Source organism: Phascolarctos cinereus, unplaced genomic scaffold, assembly GCF_003287225.1.
Source record: "Phascolarctos cinereus isolate Bilbo 61053 unplaced genomic scaffold, phaCin_HiC Scaffold_4;HRSCAF=312, whole genome shotgun sequence".
Taxonomy (NCBI): Eukaryota; Metazoa; Chordata; class Mammalia; order Diprotodontia; family Phascolarctidae; genus Phascolarctos; species Phascolarctos cinereus.
This window is the reverse complement of record NW_027555847.1, coordinates 190,549,034-190,568,952: the sequence shown is the minus strand read 5'-3', so window position 1 is coordinate 190,568,952 and position 19,919 is coordinate 190,549,034. Positions and strand designations below refer to the sequence as shown.

Here is a 19,919-nt window from a genome sequence, read left to right as displayed (position 1 = left end):
TATAAAGTATTTTAAATCTATGCTAAAACTCATATGTTGTGGTATTAGTTTATAATTTTAAAGTTGTTGAGTCCTCAAATTTATTTACATCCTATGGTGTTAGGGGCAGTCTCATAAACACTTTATAAAAATCTGAACACTGAGGGCATGTATGGAATTGTGTGACCTATCCTACTTTCTTGATAATATTATCAATGACAGGGTCAGATCTTAACTGCTGAAGAGCTAGGTATGATATGAGAATCTAGCAGCCATTCCTTTATGATGACTGCTTTAAAAGATTACAGGGCAAAGAATAGATCACTTAAAAACTATTTTTACTGATGAGATTTTTTGGTTAAATTTTATTTTTCAACTAATAAACACTTATTTTCTCTCCCACCTACTGAGTTCTGAAAAAAGGGAGAGGGACAAAAAAGTCTTATAATGAATATGGAGGCAAAAGCAAATCTGAGATAAACCAGTTAACTCTCCTTATTTATGGGGGAACATTCCCTCCTTTTTAAATTTCCAGGTTACAACTTTTCCAACTTAAAATAGTATATGTCCAAATGAAGAAGCCTCCACTGTTAAAAGCAGGCTTATTACAAAGAGCATTGGATGAATTCAGGTTTTTATATAAGTCACTTTAACCAGTTAAGTAAATATTATGATAGTTGAATCATTATTTTCAGTTCCTTATGTTTGCCTTATGGAAGTAGTCTGAAAAAGAAAAAAATAATATTTTATTTTTAAAGCTAAGAAAATTAAAAATAAGTATTTTTATGTGAGGAAAAATTAAGCTTATAGCTTTAGTTGAATAAAATGTTTTAACTATTTTTGTTGATAGTAGTTTGACTAATAGTGTGTTAAAAAAAATATTCCCAGAGATGGCGGAGTAAAAAGGTAGTTATTCTCACCCTCCCCTATCAACCTTTGAAAACCCAGAAAATATCACCCCAGGAAAAAAAAAAAAACAAAAACCAAAACCTTGGAACAGCTGAACTAGAAGAAAGACAGGGAAAGCAGTGCAGCAGCCCAGCAAACTGGTCTCCCAGTGCCTCAGCAAAAATAAGGGAAGCAGCCCTACAAAGGGCCCCAGGCGGATAAGCACCCTGCTCCATTCATCTGAAAGGAGCTGAAGAAAGCAACCTAAAGTCTTCTTAAAGTCCCAGCCTTGCTGATCCCAGCCCAACACCAGGTAAGTTGCCAGAACCCTACAGCCTCCAGTTGCCAACATAACCACCACAAGAAGCTTGGGGCAGTGCCCTCTGTTCCCCAGCAGGAGAGCTCAATCTCTTTAAAGGCCAGGGAATAAAGAAATACCATTAGTAAAAAGAAACATGCCATAGATTCGTATTATGAGAAGAATGACAGAAATTCTGAAGAGGACAACATTGTCAACAAACCTACATCTGCAGCAACAAAAGGGAACATGAACTGGTCTGAAGCCCAAAAACCTTCTTACAGGAGCTCAAGAAGGATTTTAATAGTCAAATGAGAGAGGTAGAAGAGTCCTTCAAAAATACAGTTGGCCAATAGGAAAAAAAATACACTGAAGAAAACAACTGGCCAGTTGAAGAAAGAAGTACAAAAACTAACAGAAGAAAACAATCTGTTAAAAACTAGAATTGGACAAATGGAAACTAATGTCTCTATGAGAGAGCAAGAATCAAACAGAAACAAAAAAATGAAAAAATAGATGAAAACGTAAAATACCTCATAGGTAAAACAACCAACCTGGAAAATCAATCCAGGGGAGACAATTTAAAAATCATTGGAGTACCTGAAAATCATGTTGGGAAAAAAAAAAAAAAAGCCTGGACAGTATCTTTCAGGGAATCATAAAGGAAAACTGCCCAGAAGTCCTAGAACCAGAAGATAAAATAACCATGGAAAGAATACAGTGCTCACCACCTGAAAGAGATCCCAAATTGACAATGCCAAGGAATATAATAGCAAAATTACAGCATAAAAGAGAAGGTGCTACAAGCAGCCAAAAAGAAACAATTTAAATATCATGGAACCACAGTCAAGATTACACAGGACCTTGCCCCTTCTACATTAAAAGACCACAGGGCATGGAACATGATATTCCTGTAGGGCAAAGGAGCTTGGATTACAGCCAAGGATCAACTACCCTGCAAAATGAGCATGGTTTTTCGAGGGAGGAAATGGATATTCAATGAAATAGGGGACTTCCAGGCCTTCCTGAAAAAAAGACAAAAACTTTGATCGTCAAGTACAAGATTCAAGAAAGACATGAAAAGGTAAATGGGACAGAAAGATACAAAATGTTGTTAATAAGGGTGGACTGTTTACATCCCTACAAGGCAAGATGACACATTTCTTGAGCACTGTATTGTTATTATACCATGTTAAAAGGAGTATACGTAAAGGGGGCAGATATTAGTTGACTTTGATGTAATGATAAAAAAAAAATCTAATCAAGTGGGTTAAATGGATCCAAGTAAGTGTATTAGTCTGATCTTAGAAAATGTATTGAGAAAGGAGGAGGCAGACAAGGGTAAATTATATTACAGGAAAAGACAGAAAATCCTATTACAGCAGAGGGAAAGAAGGGGGGGAGCATCGTTTGAACCTTACTCATCAGATTTGGCTCAATAAGGGAATAACATAATCAGTTAGTATAGAAATCTAACTTACCCTATAGGCATTAGGAGGGAAAAGGGGAAATAAAAGGGAGGGAGGAATAGAAAGGAGGGAAGAAGCAGTAAGGCAAAAGGGAAAGGGAAAGAGGGACTGAGGGAGGCAGTGGTCAAAAGCAAAACACTAGTGAGAATTTGTACCTACAACTTCATTAATGTGAAAATGTTTAATAGGAATGTAAACACATAGCATATATCAAATTGTGTGCTGTCTTGGGGAGGGTGGTGGGGAGGAAGGGGGAGAAAAATTTTAAACTCAAAAGCATATGAAACTGATTATTGAAAAATCAAAATAAATTAATAAAATTTTAAAAAATTAGGAAAAACAAACAAAAAATTCCCTAAACAGCCATGGTTAATGTTTAAGATTAATGGTGATTTCTCTCTTAATGACTTCATAAATACCAGTTTTAATTAGATTTGGTAAGTAAAACAAGCACTTTTATTCAGTTTTCTGATGTAGTTGTAAAACTGAAATATAATATGTAAACATACATATTTATCTGTATCTATACTTATTTTCTATATTACTTGTACTATAATGCTTTGTAAAAATAATCTATAGAATACATTCATCAAAAGTATATATAATAAAAATTGCACCTTTTGTAGAAAGATTTTTTTTTTGTCTACTACTTAAATCAATTGTATTTACATTGACAGCATCCTATTTAACATTTCATACATACTACATTATCTTGTAGATGGTTTTTCCTTTGACAGAATGGAAATTCTGTGAAGTCAGATATCCTTTCACTTCTGTGTTTTGTATCATTAGTACCTAATGCTTAATAAATATTTGTGGACTACTGATTGCTAAATTCTAAGTTGAAAAGCAAGGTGGGACAAAACTCTATGTAATTAACAGAATACTCTCGACAGAGGTCACTTTAAAAGTTTTTTATGTTCCCAGTGGGAAGTAATAGTTGTAAACAATAGATATGCTGCTATGTGTTTTGTATTATGTGGTATTAGTCACTATCACAAATAAATATTAAAGGGGCAGCTAGGTGGCACAGTGGATAGACCACCAGCCTTGGATTCAGGAGGACCTCAGTTCAAATTCAGCATCAGACACATAACACTTATTAGCTGAGTGACCCTGGGAAGGTCACTTAACGGCATTGCCTAGCCCCCCAAAAAATAATAAATGAGTATTAAACGGATGATATGAGCTTTGTTATCCAAATTCATTTTAACAAACTGTCTTTAATGGACAATTCTAGCAGCTCTAGTATGGTAAAAGATGATGACTGAAGGTGTTGAAAGTTTTTATGCTTTCTAAATCATAGAAGAGGAATTATTTGTTGTTTTCTGAAAACTGATTAGATGGTAATCTAGTTGACTAGAATAATTAAGCCACCTTATCTCTAAGAATATTAGAGAAGTTTGTTGTTAGAAAAAGGGAAGAGTTAGAAAACAGTGTAGAATACAGACATAAGTATTCTTCCATTTGACTCTGAATATTACTGTATTGAACTGCATTGAAGGACGTATAATGTTGATGTAATAGGCAGTAGACAAAGGGATAGCTGTGGATCCATAAATAAGCTTTAAGATTCTAGATACACAATGAACAAGTGCTATCCTCGAATATTGAAGCTCTCCAGAATCTGTCACTTAAATGGAATTAACTGTCTACAATAAATTCCCTGAAAGTAATTTATCAGTGAGTCAGTACACAGTTAAGTGCCTTCTATATGCCACACATTATGGCATTATACTAAGTCCTTGGATACAAAAAGAGGCAAAAAACAATCCCTTCCCTCAAGGAGCTCATTCATAGTCTAATGTGGGACATAGAAATATGCGAACTAGCTGTGATTGATTTGTGATTTATCCTGGATTTTGCATTGGAGGCAGTTTAATGATAAGATTAAAAGTCTCTTCTGGTTTGCCATCAGGAAGCAACCAAACTGAAATGTAATCAATAACCCATAATTTATAAACTTGAAATTATATTATGTTGTAAAAGGGTTTTGAAATAAAGATGAGTAATGCAATAGTAAATGCAAGCAGAAAAGTGAGAGTCATGATGAAGTGTAGAAAAAAGGTTTGATTGAAATCTGAAAGTCTTTGTTTAGCAACATACAGGGATTGGGAGTGTTCTAACTTAAGAACTGACTGAAATAGATTGCTTGCCAGGTGGAGATAGATGTATCTCACCCTACCTTTATGAGAGCATCCCTTAAAAGCATCTGATTCATTTTGCTTTGACTCCACATACACTCATATTGACTTCTGATCTTTGGTTTTCTAAGTGGCCTTTCCACCAAGGAAAATCAAATGCTGGTGGTAAACGTGAATATTCTGATCCAGGTGACTGACACATTTCTCTTTTGACAGTTAATTGAATTGACATTCTGCTTAACAAATCAGTCTTATGCCTTTACTTATCATGAATTAGTTCAAGTCAAAGCTTGATTAAAACAAAAAAAAGTTTTATAGATTCTCAAATTAAAATTTTACAGACTAGTTCTATGTTGAATTGATCTTAACATATATCCTGTGTGTCCCTATTTGAAATAGCCATTCAGCTAGGTTATCCCCCTGAGAGCTGTAAAATCCTCTTAAAATTTTTTGGCCCTCCATTCATACCAGAGAAGTAGTGTGAATTTTCTTTTATGGAGGTTTACAGTACCTTATTGTAAAACTTAAGTTAATTATTTGGTCATATGCTCTGTGTTGTCTGCTGGCCTTTACCTGTCATCTGTGGCTTCTGCAAAATTCCTATGTAATTTCTTATGCTGATTCACAGTATATCAAAACCTCAATGAAGAATGTTGTGATGTAGAAGGGATAACTGTACATGCAGCTCTCCTATAATTGCTAGTAGAGTATTGGTGCCATTGAGGGACTTGCCTTACCACATTCATAAAACCTAATTCAGTGTTGCTATGACCAAAGAATTTATTGCCAAATGGCCACCTGTTGCTGGTGAGCTAGGCTGGTCCTTAGCAGGCATTTTGTCATAGATCTATATTTGAAGATTTCCCAACTTTGGAAGAAGCTGCTATATTTTGTCTTCTGTGAGCATAAGCCTTTAAGGAGCCAGGGTCACTTCCAGTCCATGATGGTACATTGAAAATTCAATCATAACTTGAGCTAAAATTCTGATTAACCTTCATGTCACTAATGACTTTGATAAATATTCTCTTAAAATCGTTCATTCTTCTCCAAGCTTGGCTCAAGCACTACCTCTCCTGCTTGAGCAATACCCACCCCCATACCCTACCCCCAAGCTGCTAGTTAACCTTCCAAACCCTGACGTAGTATTATTTGTCTTGCTTTTATTTTGTGTATATTATAATATGTAATATTTTCCATTAAACATGAGCTTCTTAATGCAGAGGTGTCTTCCTCTAGCCAGAGAACTTTATAGGGCCATAAGCCATTTAAGCCTGTAGGCTTAAATAAACAGTGCTTTAACTTGGATCACTGATGCCTTTTTGAATATGGCCTGAGCATGCATTAACTCACTATTGCTAGTGCTTGCTTCTTCTGCCTTCCTGTGTGTACTGCTGACCTGAAGCAGTTCATAAACAGCTGAGATTGAATGAGATTCATTTCTAAATGAATCTTCTTTCCTGCTGCCTAATACTGTCCCCAGTAGAGCACTAAAGGATTTCTCTCTCTACATTTCTGTACCACTTCTATGGTTAGGAGCTCATGAAACCCCAGGAGTTTTTTTTCAGTGGGTTAACGATGGTACTGCCACATGATAAGATCTCTGAATGAAAAGTGACACTTATTACCAAGACATACACTTCGGCTCCGTTTGACCTAGCTAAAGCCACTTCATTCTCATTCTAGCCCTGTTGGCATTAGGGCTAGAAATACAAGATTGAGGACTTTGTAGGAATGCGGAAAGTTCACCCTCCTATTAGAGGGATTGGTTGAGATTCCATGAGTGGAATGTTCTGAAATCTATAAAAAAGCCAACTTTCTTTTAGAAACAATAAGAGGGGTGCTTAGACACCCTGGAATATATTTATAGATGATACCATGCCATATTTCCAATTTTTTTTTTGAATTACCCTTTACTGGCCAGTTCAGCAAAAGGAGTAGCATACTTTCTTCAAAGGTAGTTATCAAGCTAATTTGAATGGAGAGACAAAATACAGGTCTATGGAAATTACTTTATTATATTGCTCAGATTATTGTTTGTTCACATTATTAGTGCCTATTACATACTGATCACATGAATGAGCTGAGGCTTCTTCCCTCCTCAAAGAAAGAAATAATAATTCTCAAAAGACTCAACTTTTTGACATATGGTTAATTTGATCTTTAAATTTTAACTTCATTGTTGCACTGAGTCCATGACCTGTGTACTCTCTTTTAACCATGTGTAACAACCCATTTGCATTGTATCCTGTGTATTAATTTCCATGTCTTCCCATAATTTGTCCATAAAAACACTGAAATCTTTCTTCTGTGTCTGCTTCAAATTAGTAGAGTAGCACTTAGGCTGTCTCTTGCTAAGCTGTGTGATGGAGCCATCTCCTTTTCTGATGGATGATATATCACCTGGATAATATATAGGTGCATAGGTTTAGTTCTTTAAAATTCAGAGACTTTTCTCTTTGATTCATCTTATAATATTTGAACTTTAAGATGGCTGAGTGGAGATGGTGGGAATGGTGTTTTTTACTGGTTTACTTTTTACTGCCCCAATGTGAGATTGAAGTTGGCTAGAACTTGTAAATGCAAATAAATACCACAGTAAAATAATTTTGTCCAGATTTCAACCATTGTGAGACACATAATCATTTTATTTTTATCACGAATGTTTTTGGAGAAATGGTTATCTTTTTTTACTTTCTCATTTCTTGTAACATTTAAATCTTTGAATAGAGGATTCGGATTCACTCATTTTGTTGATAAAGTTGAGGTTTTTTTTAAAAGAAATTAGATATTTATCTCTTTCTTGCATTCTCATTCTTTGCTGCTACCAGATTCCTGACAGGAATACGTGGGTTATTGATGCATGTCTTTATAACACTACTGATAAGGCTTCAGTTGTAATTGTACCCCCCCTTTTTTCCCCCAAATTTTGGCCTTGGCCGCTTTCTTTCTTTAGAGAGCAATCTGATCTGAAACACCTTTGGAATATTAAAAATATCCAACTTAGAACACCAAGAGATTAATTATTTCCTTTGTAAATTCCATTGTTAGCCACAAATATGATCTCTGTGGAGCTGACAGAGTATACTGAAAATTAAAGTTTACTTATTTTTCCTAAGGTTAGAGGATAGACTAAAAATAAATCAATGAAGACTTTGGTAGAACATTTATTTGAGTATCATTCGTTTCTCCAAGTATAATCATCATTCATTTTGGTTAGACTTAAAGGAGACTTGAGTGATGAACACTGACGAGGTTTTTTGAAATTAAAAAAGTCCTCAAAATATTCAACTTTTTTCCCTTGATATTTAACGATATTATAAGAATAGTAATTTGTAGTAGAATTAGTGAATTTGAAACTCAATTGCCTATTCATTGTTTTTTTCTTTTAAGAAGTTTGATTTTCTTTTGAAGGCATTTACTTTATATTTAGATTTAATTTACATTTTACATTACTCATTTCAGTAAGATAGGAAAGAGCCTTGTCTGACTTCTAGAACTTTCCATCTGAAGCTTAGCAAATGATATGTCTGTTGCACTTATTCATCCCATTCACACTTAAATTGGATTATATTTCTTTGTCCCATGTTTCTCTGCTTCTATGTATTGGAAGCCAAGTAATAGTTATTCTCCCCCTCCCCTGCAATTTTACAGGATTATAATAATAGCATCATATATAGATTTTTTATAAAGTTAACTTTTCTTAATTAAATTTAGAAAAGAAGGAGAGACACTTGTCTTAAGGCATCAATTGAGCATTTATTAAGTGCCTACAACGTGCCAAGCATGGGGCTAGTTGCTACAGGTATAAAGGCCAAGACGCAGCTCCTTTAAAGAGCTTACACTTATCCTCTCCACATCATGACTTTCCCCATCGAGGTTTCTATACGTTGCAGGTAGTGATAAGAAATTAAATGGGAATTTTTGGGGAGTTTTGTGAAGGCTGCAGATGACACAGAGCCAATGACCAAATACTTCATCCAAATTTTACAATAAGCTACTGCAGAAACCCCGTGGAAGAAAAAAATTCAGAATTCTTCTCTGGTATGAAGAGAGAGTGACAAAAATTTTTATGGGGAGTTTCCAGATTATGGGGGTGCCATGCCCCTAACTCCCAGATGTGGAAGGGATAATTGTATATTATTTTGGGGTCCTGTTCTACCACTTAGCTAGCTGTGATACCTATGGTGGTTCATTTAACTTCTATAGGCTGCAGCTTCCTTATGTGAAAAGTAAGTGGTTTAGACATAGGTGATCCATTAGAACCTATGCAGCCCTTTTATCTTTCTCTTTCTCATTGGACAAAGTCAGTCATCCATCAGCATTCCTTCTACTCAAAACACACTTTTTTTTTTAATCAAATGGTCATTTTTGACGATATTCAAATGCCCTAGGCTCAGTCTAGGCTACTGCTTTGCGTGAAAATGTGTTGAGGGAGATAGAAGGATATAGAAAGCGTTGGTCCCCCCACCCCCCACTTCACCTCCCCCCAAAAATTGACATAATTTTTTTAAAAAGGAAATACTTTTTTCAACAGTTGTTTTCAAAAATTTAATGGCAATACACAAGTGAAATCAGACGCTGAAGTCTTAATCTGATACTGTATTGTGTTGTGAATGTAAGGAAGCTGCAATCACTTAAAGAAGCACTGTTCAAGTGATGGATTCTGTAGCTATTATCTAAGGACTAATATAGCTGAACCTTGAAAGGTGTATCAACTACCAGGTGTTTTTTTTTTTCTTTATCCTGCCATAAAAATTAGAAATCCATCTATTAAAGTATTAGGGGACATTTTTATTTTCTTTAGGTAGAGTATAGTTCTTTCATTGATGATAGCCAGCTCCTTAAAACATTTAAGTATAAACTCAAAATACAGCTGTTCTTTCTTGCAAAGAATTTTAGAGCCAAAGAAAGTTATATATAGGCCATGCAGCAAAGTTGCCAGTGGTAGATTCAGGAGAATGAAATCTCATGTCCTTTCATGAAAAGGACAGAGCTTTGCATTTTTAGTAACTTAGAATTTTTGCCCAGAATAAAGGTAAGACTCATGTGAGCAATTTATTTATAACTTCCAATAAAGGTACAGGTCTAACTAGATCAGAAAGACTGTCTGGTATGCATAAAACGTATAAGTATGGCAAAATCCTTTTTTCACAGCCTTCATATGGTGCAATGGAATTATTTTTTTTTATGTATACTGACCCTTCCAAAAGAGGTGTGACAAAATTAGCTCATTAGTTTTTATCTCCTCTGGAATGGGATTTGGGGGTCCTAAATTTAATCCAATTCTATTTCATAGTTCCTTGAAACTTACTGTCAAATAATTAGGCTTTTAACTTCTATAGGTGTTTAGGCTATGCATGTTATACATTAAGAGATGAGGCTGAGAATTTAGAAGAATTAGTTATACTTCTAGATCTTTCGCTTATCTAACTCTATGATCTTGAGATAATTGTTAACTTTTCTAAGGCCTGGTTTCCTTGATCCTCAGAATGGTCTACCCAAAAGAAATCTCGTCAAGGTCAAGTGTAATGTTGATGTAAATACATTTCAAAAATAATAAAACATTGAGCAAATATGAAGTGGTATTATTAAGCTTGGAGTTGGAATCTCTTTGTTCTACTCTTCTAGATATCAGCATGTGCCTAATAGGCAACCTAACACAATTAATGCTTACTTTATCACATTATGTATGTAATTAGCATTTTCTACAGTTCTTTTTAACAGGTTCAGGCTTTAATTTGTTTTGTATACCATGGGATCAGACATAGTTCTCTGAAGATGTGAGTTTAGAAGGAAAAGAATGTTAAAAATTCTTCATGATATCCCTTATACCTATATCAAACATAAAAATAGGTGCCTGTGAGGAAGTTCCCCCTACCACTCTATTTCCTCTACAATATATATAGAGAGAGACTTAGAGAGTTATCTGGGGCATTAAAGGGTTAAGTGACTTGCCCAGTGTCACACAGGCAATTTGTGTTAGGACTTGAACCCAGGGCTGCCTGGTTTTGAGGTTAACTATCTATTATGCTAGGCCACTTCTTTGTAAAACATATTAAGAAAACTTCCCATATTTCCAGGAAAAAATAGTTTTTAAAGTTATGTTAAAAATCCACTAGAAAAAAAGTGTTAAATGAGAATATTTTTGAGTAGTAGTAAAAGAGTGTGTGTGGGTGCACATGCGCGTATGCTGTAATTTTTCATTGCATATGTGTTTTCACTAATACATGTTCTATATGTGTGTATTGTGTGTATTTTTGTGTGTGTTTATATATGTATGCACTGGCAAGTCATTATATGCTCATATATGTGAAGAAAGTTTGTAGTCCTCATTTGGGCTAAGCCCTTGCGTTCCTAGGTTATTGTTTCTGAGTTATAGCAGTCAAAAGTGGGCCTGCTTTAGAATAGCTGGGTGGCCAAAAGAGAGTAGAGTTGGGATTTCGTGTCAATATTGTGGCTCTGTTTAGTATCTGGGAAAGTTGTAATAAGTTGTAAATGGCCCATTAACTCTATTGGAGGCCTCATAGCAGTGCTAATTTTCGATCGTGCTGGGTTTGCAATTTACATATTAAAAAATGATCACTTGGTGCGTTGAGGGACAAAGCTGCTATCCAATTCAAGTACTACTCTAAACATTCCTATTTTTTGGTCCAGTTATTCCAATTGAAAGATGCTGGTTTTACTGTTTCTTGGTATATGTGAATAATTCTCAGTGAAATTGTTAAAAGAAATCAGTTTGATTATAGTGGCAAAATGTCTTCACAGGGTTTCGGTTCACTTTTAATTTTAAGTCCCAGGACAAAAAGAAGATTGTTGTGTAATGGAACAATATAGCCCCTTCTTCCCGTAACTATTTTCTTAATTACCCTTTCGGTATTTGGGGGAGAAGCAGGAGTGCTTTTAAGAATGTTTTACAGAGAAACTTTACAAAACTGCATGACCAACCACTTTCATCATTATAAAATTAGATCATGCACGTTACCTTCCCCTCTTTTACATTCTAAAAATGTAAAGAATAGCGCACGATATTTCTCTAGATGTTGTTTTAAGATAGTGCGTCAGGATAGATGCCAAGATAACTAGTTAATACTACTTTTAAATCAGGCTCTTAATTAAAATGCTTATTTTTGTGCAAGAAAAGTACACATTAAACTGAATTTGGAAAGATTAGATTGGAATTGCCTCAAATTCAATTAAGCCACACTGCATGGACGTGCTGGGAATATAAATACAATTACTGTAAATTTGTACAAACTGATTTGTTGCATTATCTTGCTAATCTAACATACGGTACTTTTTGTGTCCATATTGCAGACGGCAACTCCAAACTAACATGGCAGTCAGACTGTGTGATGTGGCTTCTCTGCTTAGAAGTGGTTCGTGGGCAGCAGAGCCTTGGACTGGGGTCTGTGGGATTTTTCTTAAATTCTGTAGGCTACTTTTTTTTTTAGCATGTTGCAGTAGTGCTGAGGCCATACCAAACACTTGAATCTTTCATTTGGCGCATACTATGTATGTTCTTACATTTCAGCCCATTTTGTATGGCCTTTCTTAGCATTTTGAGCACATTGCAATTTTTAATATGGTGATAAATGTAGAATTAGAACCACACTTTGTATAACTTGTAATCTGAATTAGGTTTTGGTGCAGATTCAAAGAAAAGAGTGTAAAGTTTTAAACAAAAAAGTTTTGGTATGGTCTGAATACTAAGTTACAGTAACTTGCATTCTGTTTCACTATGTATTTTTTTGGTTACTTAATTTTGAGGTTATTGACAAATCTTGATGGTTTAAAACTGTTGAAATTATTTAAAAAAAATTTCTGGCTGAAAATCATTTGCCCAATAACTGCTGAACAAGTTCTCATTCTGTGAACAGTTGTGTTGAGCCTATCAATGGAATATGCATTATTTGTAAAATATAGCACATTAGTATCATTTTATTCTGAGCAGATGGTTCTATAGCTGAGAAATGCTGTAATTTTCAGTGTGCACAGCCTACTGCAGCTGTTCACTTGAATGTTGGCTTAGGATCTCATTCTTGCCACCTGAACGTGAAAATAATTGTGCAATTAAGTACAGATTGTTTGTTGTCCTTGCTAAATCCTGCTAATTTCAATCAATGAATACTTTATATTTTAAACACTGTCCCAGTGAGCTTTAGACAGAATCTAACATTTGGGGCCCCATAGTTCTTTCATATAAACTAACACAAGAACAGCAGGTGGTTTTTTTGTTTGTTTTTTGGTTTTGTTGTTATTTTTTTAATTGGCCTTGGTCACTCTTTCTGAAGTGCATTGTTTTGATAGGTAAAAGGAAAGGGTTTAGCCCATTAAAAAAGATTTTTTTTTTAGGTGGGTGGTAGGTAGAAAAAGTAGGGGCTGTTCGGAATGACAATATTGTTCTGCAAAACTGTATTGATTACGATTTCTTAAGACAAACATAACTTTCCAAATTTCAGATTTATTATATTTTATACTAAAACACACAACATCCTTAATGTAGTAGTAGTATCCCCTTCTCACCAACATGTTTAAGGTGCATCTTATTTGTTTTTTCCCTACCCTCAACATCCCTGTGAAGGAAGTACATAGAACAGATAAAAGAATTCCCTTCTTGGAGAAGAGAAAACAAAGGTTTGGAGGTGCTGAGACTTGTCCAGTGTCACAGAAGTAGCCTGGTTTCAATGTCTCTTTAATTGTGGTATTATTGATTCTAGGCCAGTCCACTGTTCCATGTGGCCTCCTTTAAGGCCTACTAGGATATGAATGTTTTTCATTGGTATTCCCTTAAAAAAAAATAGGTACTATAATTTTAAACTACTTTTGTCTTCCCCTTATCTCTTTTCATCTTTCCTTCTCCTGCTCTAATGCCTCCTCTCTGACTTCCATTTCTTTTTTTTAATATTAAGATATTGTTGCAAATTGAAATCCCCACTAATTCAGAACTTTGTCTGTTTAGAGGTTGTTTCTCTGTGGAGACTAGAGATTTTATTGAATGTATTTGGAGGGGCCATGCTTGCAATAAAGCTTCAGATTTTAAAAACCCTAAAAATTTAATTCATTTGTTTTAGGGTGACTAAAGACTTTTTTGGAAAACTTAGGAATGTGGTTTGTTGCTCTTCTGTATGAAGAGTTATAGGTTGGATGCTCTGAATGCTAGACCTCTTTAATTTTTAGAGTATTTTTAATAGGCTGGAAAGCTATTGGCCAACATTGATATTTGTCTAGCATATTTAAAGTCTGTAGTTGCCTTTTACTCACATTCTTATTGTAAGTATTGCTCAAGTTAGAATTACTTGAGCTGGTCATTTTTAAAATTTGTTTTCATTGTGGCTTTTTTTGTGCGTGTGTAAGCTACACAGTTTTACCAGTGTTAAACCAAAATGCCAACTTTAATTGTGTAGAGATTTTATTTTGCTGCTGTAGACCAGTTGACACTAGCCTGGTGGATTTGCTAGGTGGTATTTTTTTTTCCTTAGCTCAAATGGTGAAGAGAGAGGGCTAGGTGGAAACAGTGTTTCATAGTCATTCCCAAACTTTCATTCAAATGCTCTTCCACTGCCTGATGTGACATTCATGATTTTTCTTCCTCTCAAATCACAGGCAGGATAGTTATAGCATACTGTCATTCAAAAACTTTTCAATATGTAACCAAAACAGTACATCTTGACAAAAATGTGCATTTATTTCTACTTTGATTTTTAAGCTTATAGCTTTTAGTGTTTAAAAGTTAAAATCCTAGAGTACATCCAATTCTCCTTAAGCTAGGAGGCTTTTTTGTATCACCTCATACCACCCATCAGTAGTATGGGGTTCAAATCTGTGTGCTTAAGCGTAACAAACTTAACCTGAAGTCCATGGAAGTCCCAGGTGAGTAGGGGGATCTAAATAGATCTAGAATGTGATAGAGAATGTTTAATTTGGGAATTTGTTCTGTACTTATATGCATGCGCAGCAATGCACATATGTATGTTGTAAGTAATGTGTAATGTTAAAAGTATATTTCCATAGCTGATGGGAAAAGTGTGGGTGCTGTGGTTTAGTACAGGCTTTATTGTAATTTTGACAGTACAACTTGTGTTTAGTGACATGTCTTTAAATTCTTGGTTGGAATCTCTTTTAATAGATTGTGAAATATGAATTCTGACATTTCTTATTTTCTCTGTTTTTAGCAGGTAATTGCTGCCATGGAAACACAACTGTCTAATGGGCCAACTTGCAATAACACAGCGAATGGTCCAACCACCATAAACAACAACTGCTCATCACCAGTTGACTCTGGGAACACAGAGGACAGCAAGACCAATTTAATAGTCAACTACCTTCCTCAGAACATGACACAAGAAGAGCTGAAAAGCCTCTTCGGAAGCATTGGTGAAATAGAGTCCTGTAAGCTTGTAAGAGACAAAATAACAGGTACGTAGTTCTATAGCTTGCTCCCTGTTGAAGAATATATTTGGAGGTGGGAGGACACAGGTTGACATTAGATTTACCTGCTTGTAAATCAACTGATGCTAAAATTTTACACAAATTAGCTAGTCTCTTCATTCCTGACTATATCAATAGCATCAAATTCAGCAGAGTGGCAATTTGTTTTTTTTTTTTTCTTGTAAGGGGGTCAAAGTTGAGCCACATGTTTATTAACTAGATCTTAATATCCTTTAAGATCAATAATTTAAAAATATGCTTAAAAGGGAGAAAGTTGCTGTATCACCCAAACTTTCTTTTTGAACTTAGCAGGTTAGATTTACGCTTCCTATTTAGTGCAGTGGAATATGAACATTTAAGGGAAGGGCATACATGCTTTGTCTCTCTCTCTCTCTCTCTCTCTCTCTCTCTCTAAATTATCCTTTCTTGAAGTCTCTTTCGTTTTTGGTAATGTATGGGCTAAAGCATATGGAAACATTTATTTTGCTTTTGTGTAAAGTGGCTGAACAATAAATATTAATTTGATTTGATTTGCATTTAGTTAGCTCTTTAGTTGTCACATTTTTAAAAAATGCTTGACATAATTCTGGGAAAATGCTGCATGAATGCTCTCACCTCAGACATTATTTAGCAGGAACAGATGTAGCTGTATACCACTTCCTGACGGAGGTAGCATTCCTTTCTTCATGTGTTTTTCACTTCTGTATTTCTGAGTCCTGTGACTGTTGTGGCTTCTTAGTACTAGCCTTAAACTTCCTGAGGGTCTTAACTTTTTGCCCCCTATTAATTTAGGAAGAGGAAGTAGTAGAGGGAAAAGGGCAAGAAAAGAGGATAGAATTTTGCAAGCCATCAAGGAATTAGCTTCCTTTTTCCTCTAGCTTAAATAAAGAGCTGGAAAACCAAATTAGCCAAATTAATCCTTTCTTACCATTTCTATTTGGGTCGTGTGTACAAGGTGTAAAGACCAGGAATATTAAGAGTTAAAACCAAGTGTGAGGGGGCAACAAGAATGAAATCATCAAAAAGTCCCCAAATCCCCAAGATTTCTTTGTCAGTTACCTCAAATTATCTTTAAAACTTTTACCTGAATTATTAAAAAGTTATGAAAAAATGTTTTAACTTTTTTTTGCATGTCTATCTTTCTGTGTTTTTGTTAATAATAAAGCAATCAAAACGTTGGCAATAAGAAGTAGGAATGAGAAATAGGTCAAGGGCATGGAGTGTCTTGAAACTACATCATACTCCAAATAAATTGAGAGTTAATTCTCTTCTTTTACTTATTTTTCTCTTTTGGATGCTTAGAAGGAAGAGGAAATGATGAAGTAAGGTATAATCCACCAAAACAACTTTTCCTATCAGCCTCTGACCAAAGCAGAAGGAAATCAAAATGAACAATGTGAATGGAAAAATAGAAGATCTGAATTTCCTTAAATCTGCCTTTAAAAAAAGAGACAGAAAATTAAGTTTCAAATCTGACTCCCTTTCCCCCTTCTCTCTGCCAGTTAGGACACACGTGACAGTACAGTTACTGTGGTTCTTATTCTGTAGTCTTAGGTTGCTTTCAAAAGTTTTAGCTTTAGTAGCATTGTTAATTCAATGCCAAGGATTGAACATATTCGCTGTAACTAGAATGTACATTATAATACAATGGAAGATGAAAAGGCAGCCAAAAGATCCTTATTCAGGTTGGTGGTATGTTGGAGCCATTTAACTTGCTTTAATATAGCCAATGAAAAGTGCCTTTAGAAATACTTGTGCTTTGATCCCCGAGTAAATTCTTTTGTGTGTGTTTGTGTGTGTGTGTGTGTGTGTATGTGTGTATACATATATACATATATATATATATATATATATACACACACATACATGTATGTGTGTGTGTGTGTGTGTATATATATATGTGTATATATATAAATAATATATGGATATTTTTCAACATGTAACCATGTAACACCTAATAAAATGAATTATTAAAGAGTAGCTTTCTGAAGATGTTTGCCTTCTGCTAGCAGTTCTCAAATTAGGAGTTTTGCCTCTTCTAGAAACATACTAACAGACTCTCAGGAGAATTTTCAGACTTTAAGAGAGCCATGACCTTGTTCCATGTTTTTGAAGTAGAGGGAGGACTGCAAAATGTGGACATAAATTACTCCTATGGCATTTTAAACATTTCCCTTTATTGTTTTTTTTTTTTTAACTTAGTCCTGTCTTTTAATCTTATTCTTCTTTTTGAGATACATACAGGTCAGTTGACCTTGGAATCTTTTGTGGGGGGGTATAGGGAATGAGATACAGGTAAAATAGGGTTGCAAGAAATGTTTGGGGATATTAGTAGGTTTATGTAGAAATAATTAGGAAATTATTCTTATACAGATAACAAGATTCCCTGTAGCATGAGAGGATTCATAGTTTAAGATTTGACAGCTTTTTTTTTCCAATTTGTGAAGGAGTTTGTGTCAAGGAGGGGAGAAAAGGGAGGCTTCTTTGTCATTTATGAAGTTTACCTGACTTCCCCTTCCTTCTCATTTTATTAATATTACGTATTTTATTTGGCATTCTCTTAATCATAATTTTCCATTACCCAAGACATTAAACATCTCAAAGTTTCCACAATAATCTATGTAGTTTCAGTATTAAATTTATCTTGCCATGCTGGAAAACAGAGTTTACTAGTTTAATAAGTTAAGTAAATTAACCATCACATTTCCAACATTGTTACCATTTACTCCAAAATAATAACTAAAATAATAACATTTACTTTGTTTATATTTATAACAGCTATGACAATAGCTTTTAATATGTTTATGTCTACAATAGCTATAATAATGGCTTTTATTTAATTTATGTAGCACTTTGTGTGCCAGGCACTGTGCCAAGCACTTTACAGTTGTTATCTTCATCCTTACAACAACTCTGGGAGGCAGGTGCTATTATTATTATTGTTACCATTTTATAAATGAGGAAACTGAGGCAAACAGGTTCATCAGAACAGAAAGAAATACTACCATTGGGAGTCAGGAGATATATTGATTTATGTGGCCCTAATTTCAGAGTTTATGCTTGGTCCTGTGATTTTTCATGGCAGCTGTCTCCGTTTAAGCCAGGTTTACTTATAAATCATTAATTCTCCAATTGCTTTCTAAAAGAATCAGAGTTGGATAGAATTTGGAGGTCATCTAGTCCAATCGATACTTGTGTAAGAATCCTCTCGGTGGCGTCATTGAGGACATGGTCATCCATCTTAGCCAGATGACAAAATGAAGGGCAACTCACTCCTTCTAGAGGCAGTCCCATTCCATTTCTGGTAGCTTCAGTTCTTTATATTTGGACCAACGTCTGGAACTTCTACTTTTGCTCCTAGTTTTGCCCTCTCAGGTCAAGCAGGATAAATTTAATTTAATTTAATTTCTCTTCCACTTGACAGTACTCAAAATAATTGAGGACTAGCCATCATGTTCTACCTGAATCTACTTTTCCTCTCATGAGCAGAATACCTTTATTCCTTCAAAAGATCCTTCTGTGTCCTTATCTTGAAGTTTTTATTATTCTGAACAAGCTTCTTGGATATTCTCCACTTTATCAATGTCATTCCTGAAAGAGTTGAACTTAAAAAGCACCAAATACCAGGTTTACAGGTAACAGAAACAAAGAAGTCTCAGGTACAGTTGGGTCCTTTTCCACATTAATCCTTAACTTTTGAATCACAGTTTATGCTAATCCTGATCTTATCTCCAGACTGAATTAGGCTTCAAGATGAAATAGACACATTCTGTCTTGAAGTTGAATTCCCCCATCCATAGTTTGTTCTTGATCTACATTCTTTTATTGCTAAAAATTCCTCAGCTGCCTCAGCAATCACAGGTGGTGGATTGATCCCTGTTTATACATTAAAATGAATTTTGACTCTCAGTGGTATTAAATTTAAGTAGAAAAGATCCCCATACTGCACATTGACTTAGAAAACCGTGGTGTAACATTATCTGTGCTATATTATATTTTTATTTGTTTTGTTAAACATTTCCCAATTACGTTATAAACTGGTTCCCAAGTCCTTGGGCAGCAGTTTTGACATCTGTGAATTTAAGAAATTTAATTTGCTTTTCTGGCCTTTCGATGAGCCATAAAAGGAATACCATTCCAATTGACTGGTCTACACCCTTTACTTCATAACATAAGCAAAGAGTTGGGGTAGGACAGTCATATCACACATGAGAAACCTGATGTTCCATGTTTACAAATGTAAAGAAAGTAACTTTCTACTTTTTCCTCCTCTTCTATTCCCAATCCTAATCCTAGTTTGTGTTAATCCTAGCCAAATACATACTGAGATAACAGCAGCACAGATGGATAAATGGACATGTCAACCTTGAACCTGGATATTAAAGCTTGAATTTTCTACCCCTAGATGCACTTAGTTCCCTGTGATCTGTAAAAGGACAGAGTTGATGAACCAGACCAAAGGTTGAAGACAGTCTGCTCCATTGAGTTCTGTAATTTTTTCTCTAAAATGTTAATACCTATGTCATTTATCATACTTCTTAGAATTGACACCCGTGTTTTATTTACGGTGAAATCTCTTTAATATTTTAGTATGCTCAGAGGAATTTTAATCACATCATCAGTATATTTGCAAATGGTAATTCATATTTTCCTCAGTCTACTTTGTTGGCTCCTCATCCGTGTCATACCCCCTACTTAAGAGTATTCCCCAAG

At 34.9% G+C, this 19,919-nt stretch overlaps 1 protein-coding gene across 2 annotated transcripts in view; it reads left to right on the top strand.

Moving 5' to 3' along the window:
* Positions 1 to 19,919, top strand: part of ELAVL2 (ELAV like RNA binding protein 2) — a 171,849-nt gene that overhangs the window by 73,667 nt on the left and 78,263 nt on the right. For both annotated transcript variants that reach the window (XM_078152836.1, XM_020970044.2), the window contains exons 2-3: positions 12,093 to 12,183; positions 14,951 to 15,194. In XM_078152836.1, the coding sequence (XP_078008962.1) occupies positions 12,112 to 12,183; positions 14,951 to 15,194 (316 nt within the window). In that variant the 5' untranslated portion in view covers positions 12,093 to 12,111. The remainder of the gene's footprint in view (positions 1 to 12,092; positions 12,184 to 14,950; positions 15,195 to 19,919) is intronic.